This window comes from Mesocricetus auratus, unplaced genomic scaffold, assembly GCF_017639785.1.
Source record: "Mesocricetus auratus isolate SY011 unplaced genomic scaffold, BCM_Maur_2.0 Super-Scaffold_100027, whole genome shotgun sequence".
Taxonomy (NCBI): domain Eukaryota; kingdom Metazoa; phylum Chordata; class Mammalia; order Rodentia; family Cricetidae; genus Mesocricetus; species Mesocricetus auratus.
Genome location: NW_024429208.1, coordinates 1,874,097 through 1,889,953, shown reverse-complemented (window position 1 = coordinate 1,889,953; position 15,857 = coordinate 1,874,097). Strand labels below are relative to the sequence as shown.

Below are 15,857 nucleotides of genomic sequence, written 5' to 3'. Positions count from 1 at the left end.
TGCGCGTGCGCGTGCCGGCGGCACGGCCGCGCCGACGCCATGTTGGTAAAGGTAGCGGGGGGAATGCTGGCACTGAAAAGGAAAAAAAAAAAAAGAGGAACTTCCTGATCTCGCGGGAGCTCGAGGCGTGTGAGTGCCACGTCCCAGCAGCGCGCCGAGGACCGAGAGAGAGGGGGGTGGGGTGGTGATACATCCCGGAGCCGGTGAGCCGCCCCCCTGCTGCTCCCCGACGGTGCTCGGCGGGCTTTCTCCCCTCCGCCAGCGAGCGGGTCATAGAGACGAGGGCCCAGAGAGGCCGTGACGTTGCGGATCGCAGGCTAGAGCGGTGTCGGTCCGGGGGAAGGGAGGGGGATCGGGTCCGGGGAGCGAGAAGAGATTCCCGCCAGGGGGGGACACATGTAAGGGGGGCCAGCCAGCCAGCCGCCGAGGTGGTCGAAGGGCGCAGGTGGAGCTGGGAGCCAAGCAGGGCTGTCGTCTCTGTCCCCCTTGGGTCATCGCGATGGCCGGGGGCCTCCTCCGGGCCCCGCACTGGGTAGCCGTGGGGCTGCTGGCCGGGGCGGCTTTGGGGCTGCTGGTGTCCGGGCACGGGGGTCACGGTGACCCGCACCAAGACGCGGGAGTGGAGGAGGAGGAGGACTTCCCTGGCCACGGGCACGGGCACTCACACGAGGATTTCCACCGCGGACACAGCCATGCCCACGGCCACGGGCACTCACACGAGGATTTCCACCGCGGACACAGCCATGCCCACGGCCACGGGCACACTCACGAGAGCATCTGGCACGGGCCCGCCCACAGCCACGACGGCGGGCATCCGCACGAGGGTTTGCACCACGGCCACTCCCACGACGGCCTCCACGGCAGTGGGCACGGGCACGGAGCCCCTAGGGAGACTGGGGCTCCAGGCGCCAAGCACCATCTGGACACCGTCACCCTCTGGGCCTATGTGAGTCCGTCCCCTTCTCCCCGGGGGGGAAAGGGGAAGAGGGACCGGTTCCCAAGTCAGTTGGGGGAGCTCGGTGTTTGACCCGTGCCTCTTCCCCCACGCTCGCCAGGCGCTGGGGGCCACGGTGCTCATCTCCGCGGCTCCGTTCTTGGTGCTCTTCCTCATCCCAGTGGAGTCCAACTCGCCCAGGCATCGCTCCCTGCTCCAGATCTTGCTCAGTTTTGCCTCCGGGGGGCTCCTGGGGGACGCCTTCCTGCACCTCATCCCGCACGCTCTCGGTGAGTAACCTCCGCGCCACCCACCGCAAAGCTTAAGCCTAAGACGCCTTCCCGGGTTTCCCCAGGGGTCCTCAGATTCACGCCTGCATCCACCCACTCCTCCCCCTTTTCTTTCTGCCTCCCCTCCCTCCGCAGAGCCGCATTCCCACCACACACAGCAGCAGCAGCAGCAGCATGGACACGGACACTCGCACAGCGGTGAGAAATTGGTGGGACCCCAGGGACGGGATGCCGGGAACGGTCAGTCCCCCGCCGTCCGTCCGCCTCACACCGGAGGAGGAGCCCAGGGTCTGCGCCTCCCCTTCATGCCTCAATGCCTCTGCTCCCAGGCCAGGGCCCCATCCTCTCTGTGGGGCTCTGGGTCCTCAGTGGGATCGTCGCCTTCCTCGTGGTGGAGAAGTTTGTTAGACACGTGAAAGGGGGACACGGCCACGCGCACGGCCACACGCACGGAAGCCATGCCCACGGGAGACAGGGTGAGTGCGCCCCGCCTCCTCGCCTGCCGCGGAAAGCATTCGGGCTCCCGCGGTGGAGCGGGCTTCCGGTGGAGGACGCAGCAGAGGCTCTGCCCTCCCTCGCTCTGACGGCCTGCTCTCCCCTCCCTCCTCAGAGTGCGCCCCAAAGGAAAAGCCCAGCTCGGAGGAAGAAAAGGAGCCGGGGGTTTTGAGGAAAAGGAGAGGGGGAAGCGCGGGGTCCAGGGATGGGCCAGCGAAACCTCAGGACCCTGAAGAAGAGGAGGAAAAGCCCGGTTCAGGTACGGGACGAGTGTGGGTGGGATGGCTGAATTTTCACAGAACGTGTGCAGGAGGTGATGGATGGCTCTGTCTAGAAAACCCCCAGGCGACACCAGGACCCCGTGGCGGCGGTGGCGGCCTTCAATCATTTCTGTCTCCTCTCTCTGTGCAAAAGACCTGCGGGTGTCTGGGTACCTGAACCTGGCTGCTGACCTGGCGCACAACTTCACAGACGGCTTGGCCATCGGCGCTTCCTTTCGTGGGGGCCGAGGCCTGGGGATCCTGACCACAATGACAGTCCTGCTGCATGAAGTGCCTCACGAGGTCGGGGACTTCGCCATCTTGGTCCAGTCTGGCTGCAGCAAAAAGCAGGTTGGTGCCAGCTGCCTGCCTGCGGGCTCCTCCCAAGCTGTGCCGCCGCCACCAAGCCTTTAGACGGGGCGGGGTTGTTTCCTCTGCCCGTGCTCTGTGTCGCTGCACTGTGACCTCGCATGGGTACAGGACACGGGCACAGCCTGGGAGGGCCTGGATTGTCTAGTGCTCCCCGACCTGTTTTTCCTGGCTCCTTTAGGGAGCTGGGGGTCTTGGGTGTGGTTCCTCAGGCAGAGCCTCCTCGACTAGGCTGCCCGCCGGCCAGGGAGCCCCAGACAGCTGCCTGCCTCTGCTTCCTGGTGCTGGGATTGCAAGCATCCTCCACGCCCAGGCCTTTCTGTGCTGGTGCCTGGGATCCAGGTGTCTGACCTCATGCTTGGTGCAGCAAGGAGAGCCGTGTCCCCCGCCTCCCCGAAAACGTGGACACCTGACCCTTGGCTGTTGGTGATTGTGTCTTTCTCTTTCTCTGCCCACCAGGCGATGCGTCTCCAGCTCCTGACGGCCGTGGGGGCACTGGCAGGCACGGCGTGTGCCCTTGTCACCGAAGGAGGGGCAGTGGGCAGTGAGGTGGCAGGTGGGGCAGGTCCTGGCTGGGTGCTGCCCTTCACTGCAGGTGGCTTTATCTACGTGGCAACGGTGTCCGTGCTGCCCGAGCTGTTGAGAGAGGCGTCCCCATTGCAGTCACTTTTGGAGGTGCTGGGGCTGCTGGGGGGGGTCGTCATGATGGTGCTGATTGCCCACCTCGAGTGAGGGTGGGGTAGTCTGTCCTTCTCCACCCCTGCCTAACTCCCAGATAGACGGTGGGGAGGCGTGGCCGGTGTTGCTCCCCAGAGGAAGGAGGGAGTTTTAGCCTTGGAGAATGATGTCTTTGGTAATGGGGGCCTTTGAGGTATGACAGTCACACAGAGCGTGAGAGGTCAGAGGGGCCAAAGTGTGGGGCGCTGCCCAACAGTATTGTTGGTTTCGGGGAGATAAATGGGACCACGAGGAAGACTGGGGTGGCCGTAGCCCCTCCGAGGTCCCTCTCCCTCTGAACTGGTTAGTGGTGACTTCAGGGAAGACCCTGCAGAAGGAGTGGGGTCGACATCAATCGTGTGTCCTGATTTGGAAGAAGCGGGGTGGGAGAGTGCTCCTTGGAAAGTCTCACGACCTGATTTATCTTTGTTCTATCCCTTTTATATCACTGTTTGAATGGGCGGGAGGAACGGTGACCAGAAATAAAGTACTTGGATCTTCTGTCCCTCGTGCAGTCTTTGTTTTTGGGGGGGAGCCGGGCCCCTTGCCCTGCGGACTCTCCAGGTCCCCAAGGGGTGGTGGGTGGCCACGCCCCGCAGTGGGAGGTCGCCCGGGCTGGTGGCTGTCACTATAGACTAAGGGGCTCCCATTGGGCCGGGTCGGCCCTGGTCACGCCCCCGGTGTGCTCCGATTGGCGGGGGCTCAGGGCCCCGCCCGCCCCCAGCAGCCATGGCGTCTCAGCTCCGGCTCCGCTCCGCGCTGGCCCTGGTCACAGGTTCAGGGGTTCCCCCGTCCCGGGGCGGGCTGGGGTTTGGGGACCACGTCAGCGGGGGGTGGGGGTCCATCCCCGGGGTCCCCGGCCGTCTAGTCCGACTCTCAGTAACTTTGCGCCCCGTGACCCCTGACCTCCGCCCGTCTCCTCCCGCCACCGCCGACTCCCAGGTGCCGGTAGCGGCATCGGCCGTGCGATCAGCGTGCGCCTGGCGGGAGAGGGCGCCGCCGTGGCCGCCTGCGACCTGGACGGGGCAGCGGCAGAGGACACCGTGCGTCTGCTGGGCGTCCCGGGGAGCGAGGACGGGGCTCCGCGCGGGAAGCACGCCGCCTTCCAGGCGGACGTGTCGCAGGCCCCCGCGGCCCGGCGCCTGCTGGAGCAAGTGCAGGTGAACCAGGCCCCCGCGCCGCCGCCGCCTCCTCCGCCTCCGCCGCCGCCGAGCCTCGGCCCGGCCCTTTGTGGTCTTTGGTGTCAGCGGTCCCCCCTTCGCTCCCCCCCCACCCACCCACAGGCCTGCTTTTCTCGCCCGCCATCTGTCGTTGTGTCCTGCGCAGGCATCACCCGCGATGAGTTTCTGCTCCACATGTCAGAGGAAGACTGGGACCGAGTCATAGCTGTCAACCTCAAGGTGCTGACCTCGGAACCCGTGGCTCGCGCCCGCCCCCCAGCCCGGGGGAGGGCTCGCAGGAGGGCGGCCACCCCTAGCGGATCCTGCTAGTAGCCTTGTTACCCTCTCGTCCAGGGCACCTTCCTGGTCACTCAGGCTGCAGCGCAGGCTATGGTGTCCAGCGGCTGTCGCGGCTCCATCATCAATATCAGTAGCATCATTGGAAAGGTCAGGTTGAGTCGAAGCCACGTGGGTCCTGGGAAACGACTCCCTTGGAGACTCCTGACTCACCCCTGGGTCTCTGACTCACCGCCCCCCCACCCCCAGGTGGGGAATATTGGACAGACAAATTATGCGTCCTCCAAAGCGGGCGTGATTGGGCTCACCCAGACGGCGGCGCGCGAGCTTGCACGGTGGGTCAGACCGAAGGCACCCTGCGGAGGGAGGGGAGGGAAGTCAGTGTTCCTCCCCCGGGGTCGGCATCCGTTCTTCCTCCCGCAGACATGGGATCCGATGTAACTCCGTCCTCCCAGGGTTCATTGCCACACCCATGACCCAGAAAATGCCAGAGAAAGTGAAGGACAAGGTAGGCTGTGGGTGGGTGGAGGGCGACCAGAGGAGGTCGTTCGAGGGAGATTGCTGGGCGCCGCGCTAACGGTGAGTATTCCAGGCATGTCCTTAATGAGAAATAAAAAATAAAGTCCATAAAAGAAACTTCCAGCCACGTGTTTTCCTTGCAGGTGACTGCAATGATCCCGTTGGGACACATGGGGGACCCTGAGGGTGAGCACGGGTTGGGAGAAGGCTTCGAGGAGGGGGACTCGGATCCCTAATGCTGCTTTGAAAGGGTCACACAGGGATTATTGATCGATGTGGGCTTGGGGGTTTTGCGGGAGCATAGCCACTCTGGGTCTAAGGAAGTGACACTGCCCTCCACCCCCTCCCCACCGTCCGCGTAGATGTGGCAGATGCGGTCGCATTCTTGGCCTCTGAAGACAGTGGATACATCACAGGGGCCGCAGTGGAAGTCACTGGTACGGGGCCCCTCGTGGGGAGGGCGGACTCAGAAAGGGGACGGCAGAGCCCAGACTGCAGCCCGAGGAGGCCCCTTAACTAGACCAGGGTCAGAAGTGGGTGTCTACCCGTATACCTCGCCACCCATGCACCTGTCCCGACGTTTCTGTCCCTCTCAGGAGGTCTTTTCATGTAACTGCCTGCCCGCATGGACGCTGGACTCTGCTCGCCTCCCCCCCACCCCCCAGCCCCTCCACACACCACACACCGCTGCCTGGCCTCCTGCTGATGAGGACGCCAAGTTCCCAGGCTACAAAAGGGGTGGGCAGCAGCGTGCGGCTCTGGCATGCCGAATATGGAAGGCAGGGGTGCTTGTGACCCTAATAAATTCCAAATCCTCTTCTTCCCTGCCACCTCCGGTTCTTCTTGTGTCCAAGCCCTCAGACCCTTCCCCACCTCCCCCCCTCTCTCCCCTTTCCGAAGGATTGCTCCCTTTCACTGCCCGGTCTCCCAGGGCAACCCCCCGCCGCCGGGTGTGAGAGTAAAGAGTGTGTGTCACTGTGTGTGTGTGTGCGTGACACTCCGGGTCTTTGCAGAGGGAGGGGATTCTGTCCCCACCCCAACCCCCTTTCATTGGATCTGCAGCACCAGTCATGCCCAGCCCCCACCCCCCACTCCCCGGGTCCTTATGGCCCCCAAGGGTGATTTGTTCTTGGCCTCATCCTGGTGTCCAGTCTGGCCTTGGGAGGGGGTCTTGGAACAGGTGGCCCACCCCCTCCCCTCCTTTCTCTGTTCCCCTCCCTTCTCTCCACCTTACAATAGCCGCAGCCGGCCTGGGGTCGGATGGGGGGGATTAGGGGAGGGGGCCAGGATTAGGGGAATGGGCCAGCCGATGAAAAGGGCTGGAGGAGAGCAGAAGGGAGGGGGCTGGGAGGAGGAGGAGAAGGGGAGGGGGTCCGCGCTAATCGACTCTGGCGCCCACATAAGGACTGGCCACGGACTGAAGGAGAGAACAGGGAAGTAGGGGGTAACTGGGGTTGGGGGCGAGGGGACCCGCGGCTAACTTGTCCCAGAGACAGGCCACCCCCTGGCAGCCGCAGCGCAGGCTGGCGGGGGACAGGACGCCCGTCACGGCCTCTTTCCCGGGTGCCCCTCATTCCCTGCCCTCAACCGGGACGGCCCGGCTCCTTCCTCCTCTCTCTGTCTCTCTCTCCTCTCTCCTCTCTCCTCTCCGCCCGCTCCCTTCACTCCGAGTCCCGCAGAGGCTCTGCCCACTTTCCCACGCCACACATTTTTCACTCGTGCGTTCTCCTCCCCGGCTCGCCCCCCATCTGGTGTCCCCCGCTTCCGCGCGGCGTCTCCATCCCCGGTGCCTCCCGGTGCGCCTCCCTCCCCGCCCCGGGCCGCGGCTCCTGATTGTCCAAACGCAATTCTCGAGTCTCTGGCTCCGGCCGAGAGTTGCGTCCGGACGTCCCGAGCCGCCGCCCCCAAACCTCGAGGGGAGGGGAGGGCGAGAGGCCGGGCGGAGCGCGGGGCCGGTCCCCGGACACCCGGGGGACCCCGCCGCAGCCCTCGGGGCTCAGGGCGCGCGCGACCTGCAGCCGCGGTGCCCCGCTGCGCCTGGCTTTCCGGGGATCCCAGGCCCGGGCTTGCGGGGGAGCCGGGGGAATCGTCGCCCGCCGGCGCCGCGGAGGGGAGGGGAGCTCCGCCCTCGGGGTTCCCCACGTGCGTCCGCACCCACCCACCCCATCCAACACCCTCCTGGGCCGGCGCCGCGCGCGCCCCGCGGGGGAGGGGGACCCGGTTCCACGGCGCGCTCCACGCGCGCCGTGAGGGCGGTGACGTCCCCGTCGCGGGGTGGGGATTTGCAGGGAGGGCGGAAGTGACGTCGGGCCTGAGCGCCCGGGCCATGGCGGCGGCGGCGGCGGCGGCGGCGAGAGCTGCGGCGTGAGTGGCAGCTGCGCACCGAGCGGACCAGGGCGGCGGAGCCCCCGGGGAGAGGCCCGCGGCGGGGCAGCGCGAAGGCCGGAGCCGGAGCCGGGTGAGGGGCCGCGGGGCGCGCGCCCGGGGCCCGGGAGGCGGGGTCTGCAGAGGGGCGGCCCCGACAGCGTCCCCCCCTTCCCCCTCCGCAGGCTTCACCCCGCCGCCGCCGAGCCCCGCTTGGAGGGGGGGGGGGTCTGCGCCCCGTCACCATGACGACGCCGGCGAATGCCCAGAATGCCAGCAAAACGTGGGAACTGAGTCTCTACGAGCTGCACCGGACTCCGCAGGTGACAGGGGGAATCTTCCAGCCCCAGCTCCTCACCCCCTCCCCCACCACGCTGCGCTTTGCCCGGCTGACTCTGCGTTTGAATCGCCGGTGTTTTGTTTTGTTTCTTCTTTTCAAAGCGCTTCTGCGCCGCACCTCGTTTAATCCGATTTAGCCCCCTCCAAACAGCCGTGCCGGGGAGCTGCAGCAGATACATACGCTGCCGGTGTTAACATTGGAGCACGGTCAACGGGCGCCAGAAGTTAGACCTTCTCTCTCATCTCTGCATGCACGTGTCCCACACGGACCCGTCCTACGAGTTTAAAGTAGAACTCTCTCTCTCTCTCTCTCTCTCTCTCTCTCTCTCTCTCTCTCTCTCTCTCTCTCTCTCTCTCTCTCTCTCTCTCTCTCTCTCTCTCTGTCTCTCTGTCTCTCTCTCTGTCTCTCTCTCCTGAATTAGTGCATTGGGATATCGGCATGTGTTTTTAACAGTCACCCGAAATCCTAGTATAGATAGACTTGCTCTCAGAGTTTCAAGAAAGCCTGTTGAGGCCGGGTGTGGTGGCGCACTCCAGAAGCAGAGGTGGGTGGAATCCTAATAATAAAGTTTGAGAGCCGGGCGTTGGTGGCGCACGCCTTTAATCCCGGCGCCCGGGAGGCAGAGGCAGGCGGATCTCTGTGAGTTCGAGGCCAGCCTGGTCTACAAGAGCTAGTTCCAGGACAGCCTCCAAAGCCACAGAGAAACCCTGTCTCGAAAAACAAAAAAATAAATAAAGTTTGAGGCTAGCCCGGTTCTACTTAGTGAACCCGGGCCAGCTAGGGTTATACACATAGTGAGACCACCACCCCCTAAATGCAAACAAAAACCATAAAGTCTGTTGAATAAATATTCGCCAAGCCGTAGACCTGAGCTATCTGCACCCCAGTCTTGGTATCTCACCAAACGTCTGCTCCTTCCCTTGCAAAACCTCTGGTGACGCTTCCTCGTCCCTCTCGGGGTAATCTCCGAGTCTTTGGTCTCCACCATCCCAGAACTCCCGCCTTCCTCGGTCGGCCAGCGAGGCCGTCCAGGTCCAGGTTCTACCTAACCTTATCTGCCTCAAAGCTGGCGTCTGAAATTCCTTCCCCCCCCCCCCCCCCCCAATCTCTCTGCCGCCCTGCTAACGACCCAGGAAGCTATTATGGACGGTACGGAGATCGCGGTCTCGCCTAGGTCGCTGCATTCGGAGCTCATGTGCCCCATCTGCCTGGACATGCTCAAGAACACGATGACCACCAAGGAGTGCCTCCACCGGTTCTGCTCGGACTGTATCGTCACAGCCCTGCGGAGCGGGTAACAGGATGGGGGGGGCGTGTCTGCAACGGGGCGAGGGGACCAAGCCTGGGCATCAGCGATGGGAACCGACCCCACAGAGCTTCCTTTCCACCCCACCCCCACCCCAGGAACAAGGAGTGCCCTACCTGCCGGAAAAAGCTGGTCTCCAAGCGGTCCCTACGGCCGGACCCAAACTTCGATGCCCTGATCTCCAAAATCTACCCCAGCCGGGAGGAGTACGAGGCCCATCAAGACAGGGTGCTCATCCGCCTCAGCCGCCTGCACAACCAGCAGGCGCTGAGCTCCAGCATCGAGGAGGGGCTTCGGATGCAGGCCATGCACAGGTGTGGAGGTCCTTGGCCCTGTGTCCGAAATGTGAACTGTGATAAGATCCGGAGTGGGGGGCCCTGACGGGGGGAGTCTACGCTCCTCCAGCTGCCAGGTGTCGGCCACGCAGCTGTCTGGCATGATTCGAGGGCAGGTGCCCTGCGTTCCCAAGCAAGTGGCGGCAACCGACTCCCTAGCCCTCTCTCAGTCGTCAAATGGAGGTAGACACCTGACCTTGCTGGGCGCGTCCTTAGCGACTAGTAAAGCACTCCGACGTCACCGTTAGGGTTTCCGTGGCCTCACAGTCGGCTGAGGTTTTAACACCTAAACTAGCCCCCGCCCGAGTGCTGCCCCCACCCTAACCCAGACTGTTTATTTCCACAGGGCCCAGCGTGTAAGGCGGCCAATGCCCGGATCGGATCAGACCACCACGATGAGTGGCGGGGAGGGAGAAGGGGACGGAGAGGATGTGAGCTCCGACTCCGCTCCGGACTCCGCTCCGGGCCCTGCCCCCAAGCGACCCCGTGGAGGGGGCGGCGCGGGGGGGCAGCAGTGTAGGGACAGGGGGCGGCGGAGCGGCAGGTGGGGTTTGTGGGGGTGCTGGCTCTGAAGACTCTGGCGACCGGGGTGGCACCCTGGGAGGGGGAACCCTGGGCCCCCCAAGCCCTCCCGGGGCTCCCAGTCCTCCTGAGCCAGGCGGAGAGATCGAGCTTGTGTTCCGGCCCCACCCCCTGCTTGTGGAAAAGGGAGAATACTGCCAGACTAGGTGAGGAGCCACACCCACCCCAACCCCCACCCTCACTCCACCCCAACCCCGCCTCTCGCTGTCCTACCCCCTGGAAACCAGAGTTCAGGAATCCTGCATCAGAAGGGAGCTTCAGGCCCCGGGGAGGGGGGGAGGTGTGTGGTTCCGTTGTTAGAGCGTTTGGCGAGCAGGCACGGGGACCCCGAGTCTCCTCCCCAGCGCCACATAAACCGAGGGTGGCCGTGCGCTTCCTGTAATCCCAGAGGCAGGGGGATGATAGCCAGCTAGAGGCCAGCCTAGGGTACCAGTAATCGCCCGCCATGCCTTTGGGAGGAAGTTCTCCATCGGGGGACTCTGTGGCTCTAACCTCCCCTCCCTGTCCTCCCTCCAGGTACGTGAAGACCACTGGGAATGCCACAGTGGACCACCTCTCCAAGTACTTGGCCCTGCGCATTGCCCTGGAGCGGAGGCAGCAGCAGGAAACCATTGAGCCCGGAGGGCCTGGCGGGGGTGCCTCGGACACAGGCGGACCTGACGGGGGGTGGTGGGGAGAGCGGGCTTGCCGGAGGAGGAGGAGGAGGAGGCGGCGAAGGTCCTGAGGAGCCCGCCCTGCCCAGCCTGGAAGGTGTCAGTGAAAAGCAGTACACCATCTACATTGCGCCCGGGGGCGGAGCCTTCACGGTGAGCTTGACTTGCTGATAGTGATGGGGCAGGGAGCAGCCCAGGGTGAGCTTTTCCCTAACTCCTCCCTCATCTCCTGTCCATTTCCTTTTCCAACTCCCCCCCCCCCCCCCCCTCCTCACTCCTCTCTAGACGCTGAATGGCTCGCTGACCTTGGAGCTCGTGAATGAGAAGTTCTGGAAGGTGTCCAGGCCGCTGGAGCTCTGCTATGCCCCCACCAAGGACCCAAAATGACTTCACACGGGGACAGCCAGAGGATGGGGACCACAGGGCGTCCCTGTGTCCGGGCTCACCCTGCCAGCTTCATCTCCCAATGCCTCCCAGCCGGACAGCAGGAGGACACAAACAAGGACAGACGTCTTTTATACAAAGTATCTATATCAGATTCTTCTATATTGCACAGCACAGGGCGTGCGCCCGCCCGACACTGCCTTTTCTATTGACCCTGACCGCCCACCCTGCAGGTGACGGGAAGGTGAACACGGCCCCTCCCCGCCCTCCCACCGACAACAAATTTGCTTACCTCTTTGAAACCTGCAGTCCTCCGTGTGTGTGTCTTATCAAGGGTGTCTAAGAAAAGGGGTGTCAACAAAAAAAAAGAAAGCAGGGCGGTTGGCGGCGCACGCCTTTAATCCCAGCGCTCGGGAGGCAGAGGCAGGAGGATCTCTGTGAGTTCGAGGCCAGCCTGGTCTACAGAGCGGGTTCCAGGACAGCCTCCAAAGCCACAGAGAAACCCTGTCTCGAAAAGCCAAAAAAAAAAAAAAAAAGAGGGGTGTCGAGGGCTGGAGAGGTGGCTCATCGGTGAAGAGCACGGGCTGCTCTCGAAGAGGACCTGAGTTTGATTCCCAGCAACCACACGGTGGCTCGCAACCGCCTGTCTGTGACTCTAGTTTCGGGGTCGGATGCTCTTTCCTGGCCTCTGCAGTCACTAGGAACACATGGCGCGCTGATTTGTGCAGGCAAAACACCCAAGTGCATAAAGTTAAAAATAAGCCGGGCGTAGTGGCACGAACGCCTTTAATTCCAGCACTCGGGTGACAGAGGCAGGGGGATCTCTCTGAGTCTGAGGGCAGACTGGTCTGCAGAGTGAGTTCCAGGACAGCCAAGGGTATGTAGTGACACCCTGTCTAAAAAAAAATTTTTAAACCGGGAAGGAAAGCTTAAAAGTCACAGGAAATCAGTGTTGGAAGTGGGGGGGGGTGGAAGTTAGCTCCCCCATATCTCCCTTCCCCTCTTATATAAATGAAAAGAGGGAGGAGCCAGCTATGGTCTTGAAATCCCCGTGATCCCAGGATCAGGTTGGCAGAGCCAGAAGGGATGCCACAACTGTGAAACCAGCTTGGTCTACGTGATGAGATCTGGGCCAGCCTGGCCTAGTTACACAGCATCTCCAAAAACCCAAAGACAAGGGAACTAGGGCCTCTGAAGCCAGAGGGGAGGAGGAAGGGGGTGGGCCTTCCAAGGTTTATTCCACCCACTCTGGGCGGCCCAGTCAACCTGAGGGAGGTGCGGGGCCAGGTGTCCCCAGTAAAGTCTGTCTGGCCACTGACAAGACAGAGCCGTAACGTTTTAAGAAATTTTCATCACTACCGATGTCTGAAAAGGAAGGGGGGGGATTGTGAGAGCCCATTATGGCCTTGGGGTCTGGAGTCCCAGACAAGCGTAGGGTTTCGGGCACAGGGTTTCTGCAGCAGAATGAATGTCCCCTCTGGTCCCCCCTCGTTACCTCCAGCATCCTGCCATCACCACTCCTCAAGCTCCCTGCAGGTAAAATATCAGGGCCTCAAGATGGCTGCAGGCGGGGCTGGGTGGCCTCCCTTGGATTTTCTTGTGTGATCCCTGGGGTACCTCCAGTTACAGCCGACCCATCCTCCAGCCCCCTTGAGTACAAGGGCCTGTCAATGTAACAGCATTGTCCCACAGAGGTGCAACATGCTCTCCTCGATGCAGTCCAACTCTGCAGTGTCCATCCTGGAACCCCCTCTTTTGTTTTAGATAGGTTCTCGCTGTATCAGCATGGCTGCCTGCCTGCCTGATCAGACTAGCTTTGAACCCACAGGGATCCGCCTGCCTCTGCCCCCTGAGTGCTGGTGCCAGAGGCGTGCGCCACCAACGCCCGGCTGTACCCCCTCAATTTGTGCATCCCCGACAATGCACAGGCTGTGAAGCCGGCCATCAGGCCCTGTCCAGGAGACTTGAGGTAGGGAGGAGCCAGGGACCACCTTCAAGAAGGTAGCCAGGGCTCCCTCATCCCTAGCGGCTTCTATCTGGGTTGCCTCTGGGCTTCCTTTCATTCCTTTCAACATTTCTCAGATTCCCAGCCTCTTCCCGCCTCCTCTGAGCCCCCCCCCCACGTGTGTAACTATGAACCTCATAGGCGTGGCTCCCTCCTTTGGAGTCACCATGTGTGGGCCTGCCACAGGTCTCCCTGGATAGGTGCCCCCCACCTCTGCCACCAGGGCTTCCCTGGTGCCAGGAGGAGGCGGCATGTGAGTGGGAGGCTAGTTCTTTTCTTACCACCCCCAGACGGGGTATTTTCTCTGTCGAGGCAGCGTTACTGACTTGGCAAGATCAGAGACAAAAATTATATACAAGAACAGCCGGATGGCATGGGTGGTTCAGTGTTAGAATTCTCCCCTGCCACTCAGGAGCCCTGGTTTTGTTTCCCGGCCCACGCACAGTCCAGTCCTTTTGCCAGACAGTGGTGGCTCACAGCCTTTAATCCCAGCACTCAGGAGGCAGAGGCAGGCGGATCTCTGTGAGTTCGAGGCCAGCCTGGTCTACAAGAGCTACTTCCGGGACAGCCTCCAAAGCCACAGAGAAACCCTGACCCCCAAAAAAGAAAAAGAACAGCCGGGCTTCTGTGAGGATGGAGGTAGAGAAGGATGAAGGAAGGGGCAACCGTGGACAGGAGTTCCACCTGCACAAGCCTTCTGGATCTTTCTGTGGTGTCCTGGCCTGAGGCGGCACACGCCATGATGACAGCTCTCAGGAAGTAGACAGAGAAGGACCAGACCCAGCCTGTCCACGCGGCAAGTTCAAGGTCAGAGTGTGTGGTGGCTAACGCCTCCCAGAATCACCCAGGAGACAAGTCTCAGTGGCACTTCTCAGATACAGTCTAGACTAGCAGGCCGTGATAACGCAACACCTTTGATCCCAGGACAAAGACAGAATCTTTGGGAGTTTGAAGCCAGCCTGGTCTGCACAGTGAGTTCCAGGATAGTCAGGGCTATATTAAGAGTCTGCCCCCAAAGCAAACAAACAAGAAATTATGTAGACTAAGGTTTGCCTCTGAGAATGTCTCTGAGGGTTATCTTTACGCTAATTGATATGGAGACCCGTCTTAACTGTGTGTGTGTGGGGGGGGGCATTCCCGTATAAAAGTGGAGACAGTAAGTTGACAATGAGCATCCGTCACTCTGCTTCCTGACTGTGGCTGTGATGTGGTCAGCTGCTTTAGGATTCTGCCGCTTTGACTCCTAGGACCGTGAGCCAGAATAAGCCCAGTCCTGTAAAGGAAGGTGGAACCCAGTCCCAAATACCCGTCCACCACTTCCCAAATTACCACACAAAGGCTTATGTTAATTATAAATGCTTGGCTGGTGGCTCAGGCTTATTACTAACTAGCTCTTACATTTAAATTAACCCACTCATATTCATCTATGTATTGCCGCGTAGTTGTGGCTTTACCGGGTCATTGGCTTCTTGGGCAGCTGACTTTACCGGGTAATTGGCATTTTGCTTCTTGGGAAGCTGGCTGGTTTCTCCCCTGACTCTGAGTCTACCACGTGCCTTTTACCTCTATCCCATTCTGTGCACCCTACTGATCTGAAATCTCACTGGCCTCCCTCCAAAGTCTCCTCTTCCTGTATCTCTGACAACCAATGACCCGGTAAAGCCACAACTACGCGGCAATACATAGATGAATATGAGTCACACCTAACTTTATCCTGCCTTGCCATAGGCCAAACAAAGTTATTGCTAACCAATGGGAGCAACACACATTCACAGCATACCATCCCCATCCGACAGCATTTCATCCCCCCACATTGCTTTTGCTGGGAAACGAAAACTGACATTTTGTCTGATACAGGTCAGCTTGCAGTCAGAATTTTCTTGGCCCTCCAGCTCCCAAATAGTGACACAGAGACTTATTAATTATGAAAACTTGACCTTTAGCTTAGGCTCTTTTCCAGCTTGCTCTTATAACTTAACACCTGTTTTTAGGGCTGGAAAGATGGCTCAGAGGTTAAGAGCACTGACTGCTCTTCCAGAGGTCCTGAGTTCAATTCCCAGCAACCACATGGTGGCTCACAACCATCTACAATTTAATCTGGTGCTCTCTTCTGGCATGTAGGCAGAACACTGTATATGTAATAAATAAATCTTTAAAAAAAAAGAAAACCCAGGGCAAACAAAAAAACCTGCTTTTATTTTATTATTTTTTTAAAAGATTTATTTATTTATTATGTATGTGGTGTTCTGTCTGCATGTATCCCTGCACTCCAGAAGAGGGCACCAGATCTCATTACGGGTGGTTGTGAGCCACCATGTGGTTTCTGGGGATTGAACTCAGGACCTCTGGAAGAGCAGCCAGTGCTCTTAACCTCTGAGCCATCTCTCCAGCCCCAACACCTGTTTTTATTAATCTACCTTCTACCACGTGCCTTTTACCTCTATCCCATTCTGTGCACCCTACTGATCTGAAATCTCACTGGCCTCCCTCCAAAGTCTCCTCTTCCTGTATCTCTGCCGGGAAGTCCCGCCTATACTCTCCTGCCTAGCTATTGGCTATTCGACTCTTTATCAAACCAATCAGAAGGCACATTGGCAAAGATACACCCTTACCTTTCAAGGTCACTGTTTCAAGGTCAGGGGTAATGCCCGAGACTCCTGGTCCTGGGCTAAACCAACGGAGCAGTGCAAGAAACAGAGAGAAAAAGAGATCCGTCCTGTCTGGTTAGAAATAATGGCACCCAGCCTGGCAGTGGTCACGCACGCCTTTAGTCCCAGCACTCGGGAGGCAGAGGCAGGCGGATCTCTGTGAGTTCGAGGCCAGCCTGGTCTACAAGAGCTAGTTCCA

General features: G+C 60.6%; 3 protein-coding genes across 3 annotated transcripts; all 3 read left to right on the top strand.

Moving 5' to 3' along the window:
- Window positions 1-53: 53 nt before the first annotated feature.
- Slc39a7 (solute carrier family 39 member 7) lies at window positions 54-3,566 on the top strand. Its single transcript, XM_005086864.4, has 7 exons — window positions 54-946; window positions 1,056-1,224; window positions 1,360-1,422; window positions 1,554-1,700; window positions 1,835-1,978; window positions 2,134-2,330; window positions 2,808-3,566. The coding sequence occupies exons 1-7, from the start codon at window positions 500-502 to the stop codon at window positions 3,078-3,080; spliced, it is 1,440 nt and encodes a 479-aa protein (XP_005086921.1). The 5' UTR covers window positions 54-499; the 3' UTR covers window positions 3,081-3,566.
- Window positions 3,567-3,733: 167 nt separating this feature from the next.
- Hsd17b8 (hydroxysteroid 17-beta dehydrogenase 8) lies at window positions 3,734-5,871 on the top strand. The gene is made up of 9 exons (XM_005086893.4): window positions 3,734-3,840; window positions 4,008-4,225; window positions 4,349-4,465; window positions 4,580-4,672; window positions 4,772-4,857; window positions 4,946-5,030; window positions 5,185-5,227; window positions 5,404-5,478; window positions 5,638-5,871. Exons 1-9 carry the CDS (start codon window positions 3,795-3,797, stop codon window positions 5,652-5,654), a joined length of 780 nt encoding a protein of 259 aa, XP_005086950.1. The 5' UTR covers window positions 3,734-3,794; the 3' UTR covers window positions 5,655-5,871.
- Window positions 5,872-7,354: 1,483 nt separating this feature from the next.
- Ring1 (ring finger protein 1) lies at window positions 7,355-11,307 on the top strand. The gene is given in 9 exon segments (XM_005086863.4): window positions 7,355-7,499; window positions 7,591-7,728; window positions 8,879-9,039; window positions 9,150-9,365; window positions 9,733-9,889; window positions 9,891-10,114; window positions 10,485-10,629; window positions 10,631-10,774; window positions 10,907-11,307. Coding segments are annotated over 8 exon segments (1,227 nt in total). The 5' UTR covers window positions 7,355-7,499; window positions 7,591-7,650; the 3' UTR covers window positions 11,009-11,307.
- The last annotated feature ends 4,550 nt before the right edge of the window (window positions 11,308-15,857 follow it).

Excerpts from the sequence above, each read along its gene's own strand:
- Slc39a7 (XM_005086864.4), top strand. The coding sequence starts at position 500 with ATGGCCGGGGGCCTCCTCCGGGCCCCGCACTGGGTAGCCGTGGGGCTG. Across the intron at positions 947-1,055 it reads CCGTCACCCTCTGGGCCTAT|GCGCTGGGGGCCACGGTGCT; the intron begins GTGAGTCCGTCC and ends CACGCTCGCCAG. Across the intron at positions 1,225-1,359 it reads CCTCATCCCGCACGCTCTCG|AGCCGCATTCCCACCACACA; the intron begins GTGAGTAACCTC and ends CTCCCTCCGCAG.
- Hsd17b8 (XM_005086893.4), top strand. The coding sequence starts at position 3,795 with ATGGCGTCTCAGCTCCGGCTCCGCTCCGCGCTGGCCCTGGTCACAG. Across the intron at positions 5,031-5,184 it reads CAGAGAAAGTGAAGGACAAG|GTGACTGCAATGATCCCGTT; the intron begins GTAGGCTGTGGG and ends TTTTCCTTGCAG. Across the intron at positions 5,228-5,403 it reads ACACATGGGGGACCCTGAGG|ATGTGGCAGATGCGGTCGCA; the intron begins GTGAGCACGGGT and ends CCGTCCGCGTAG.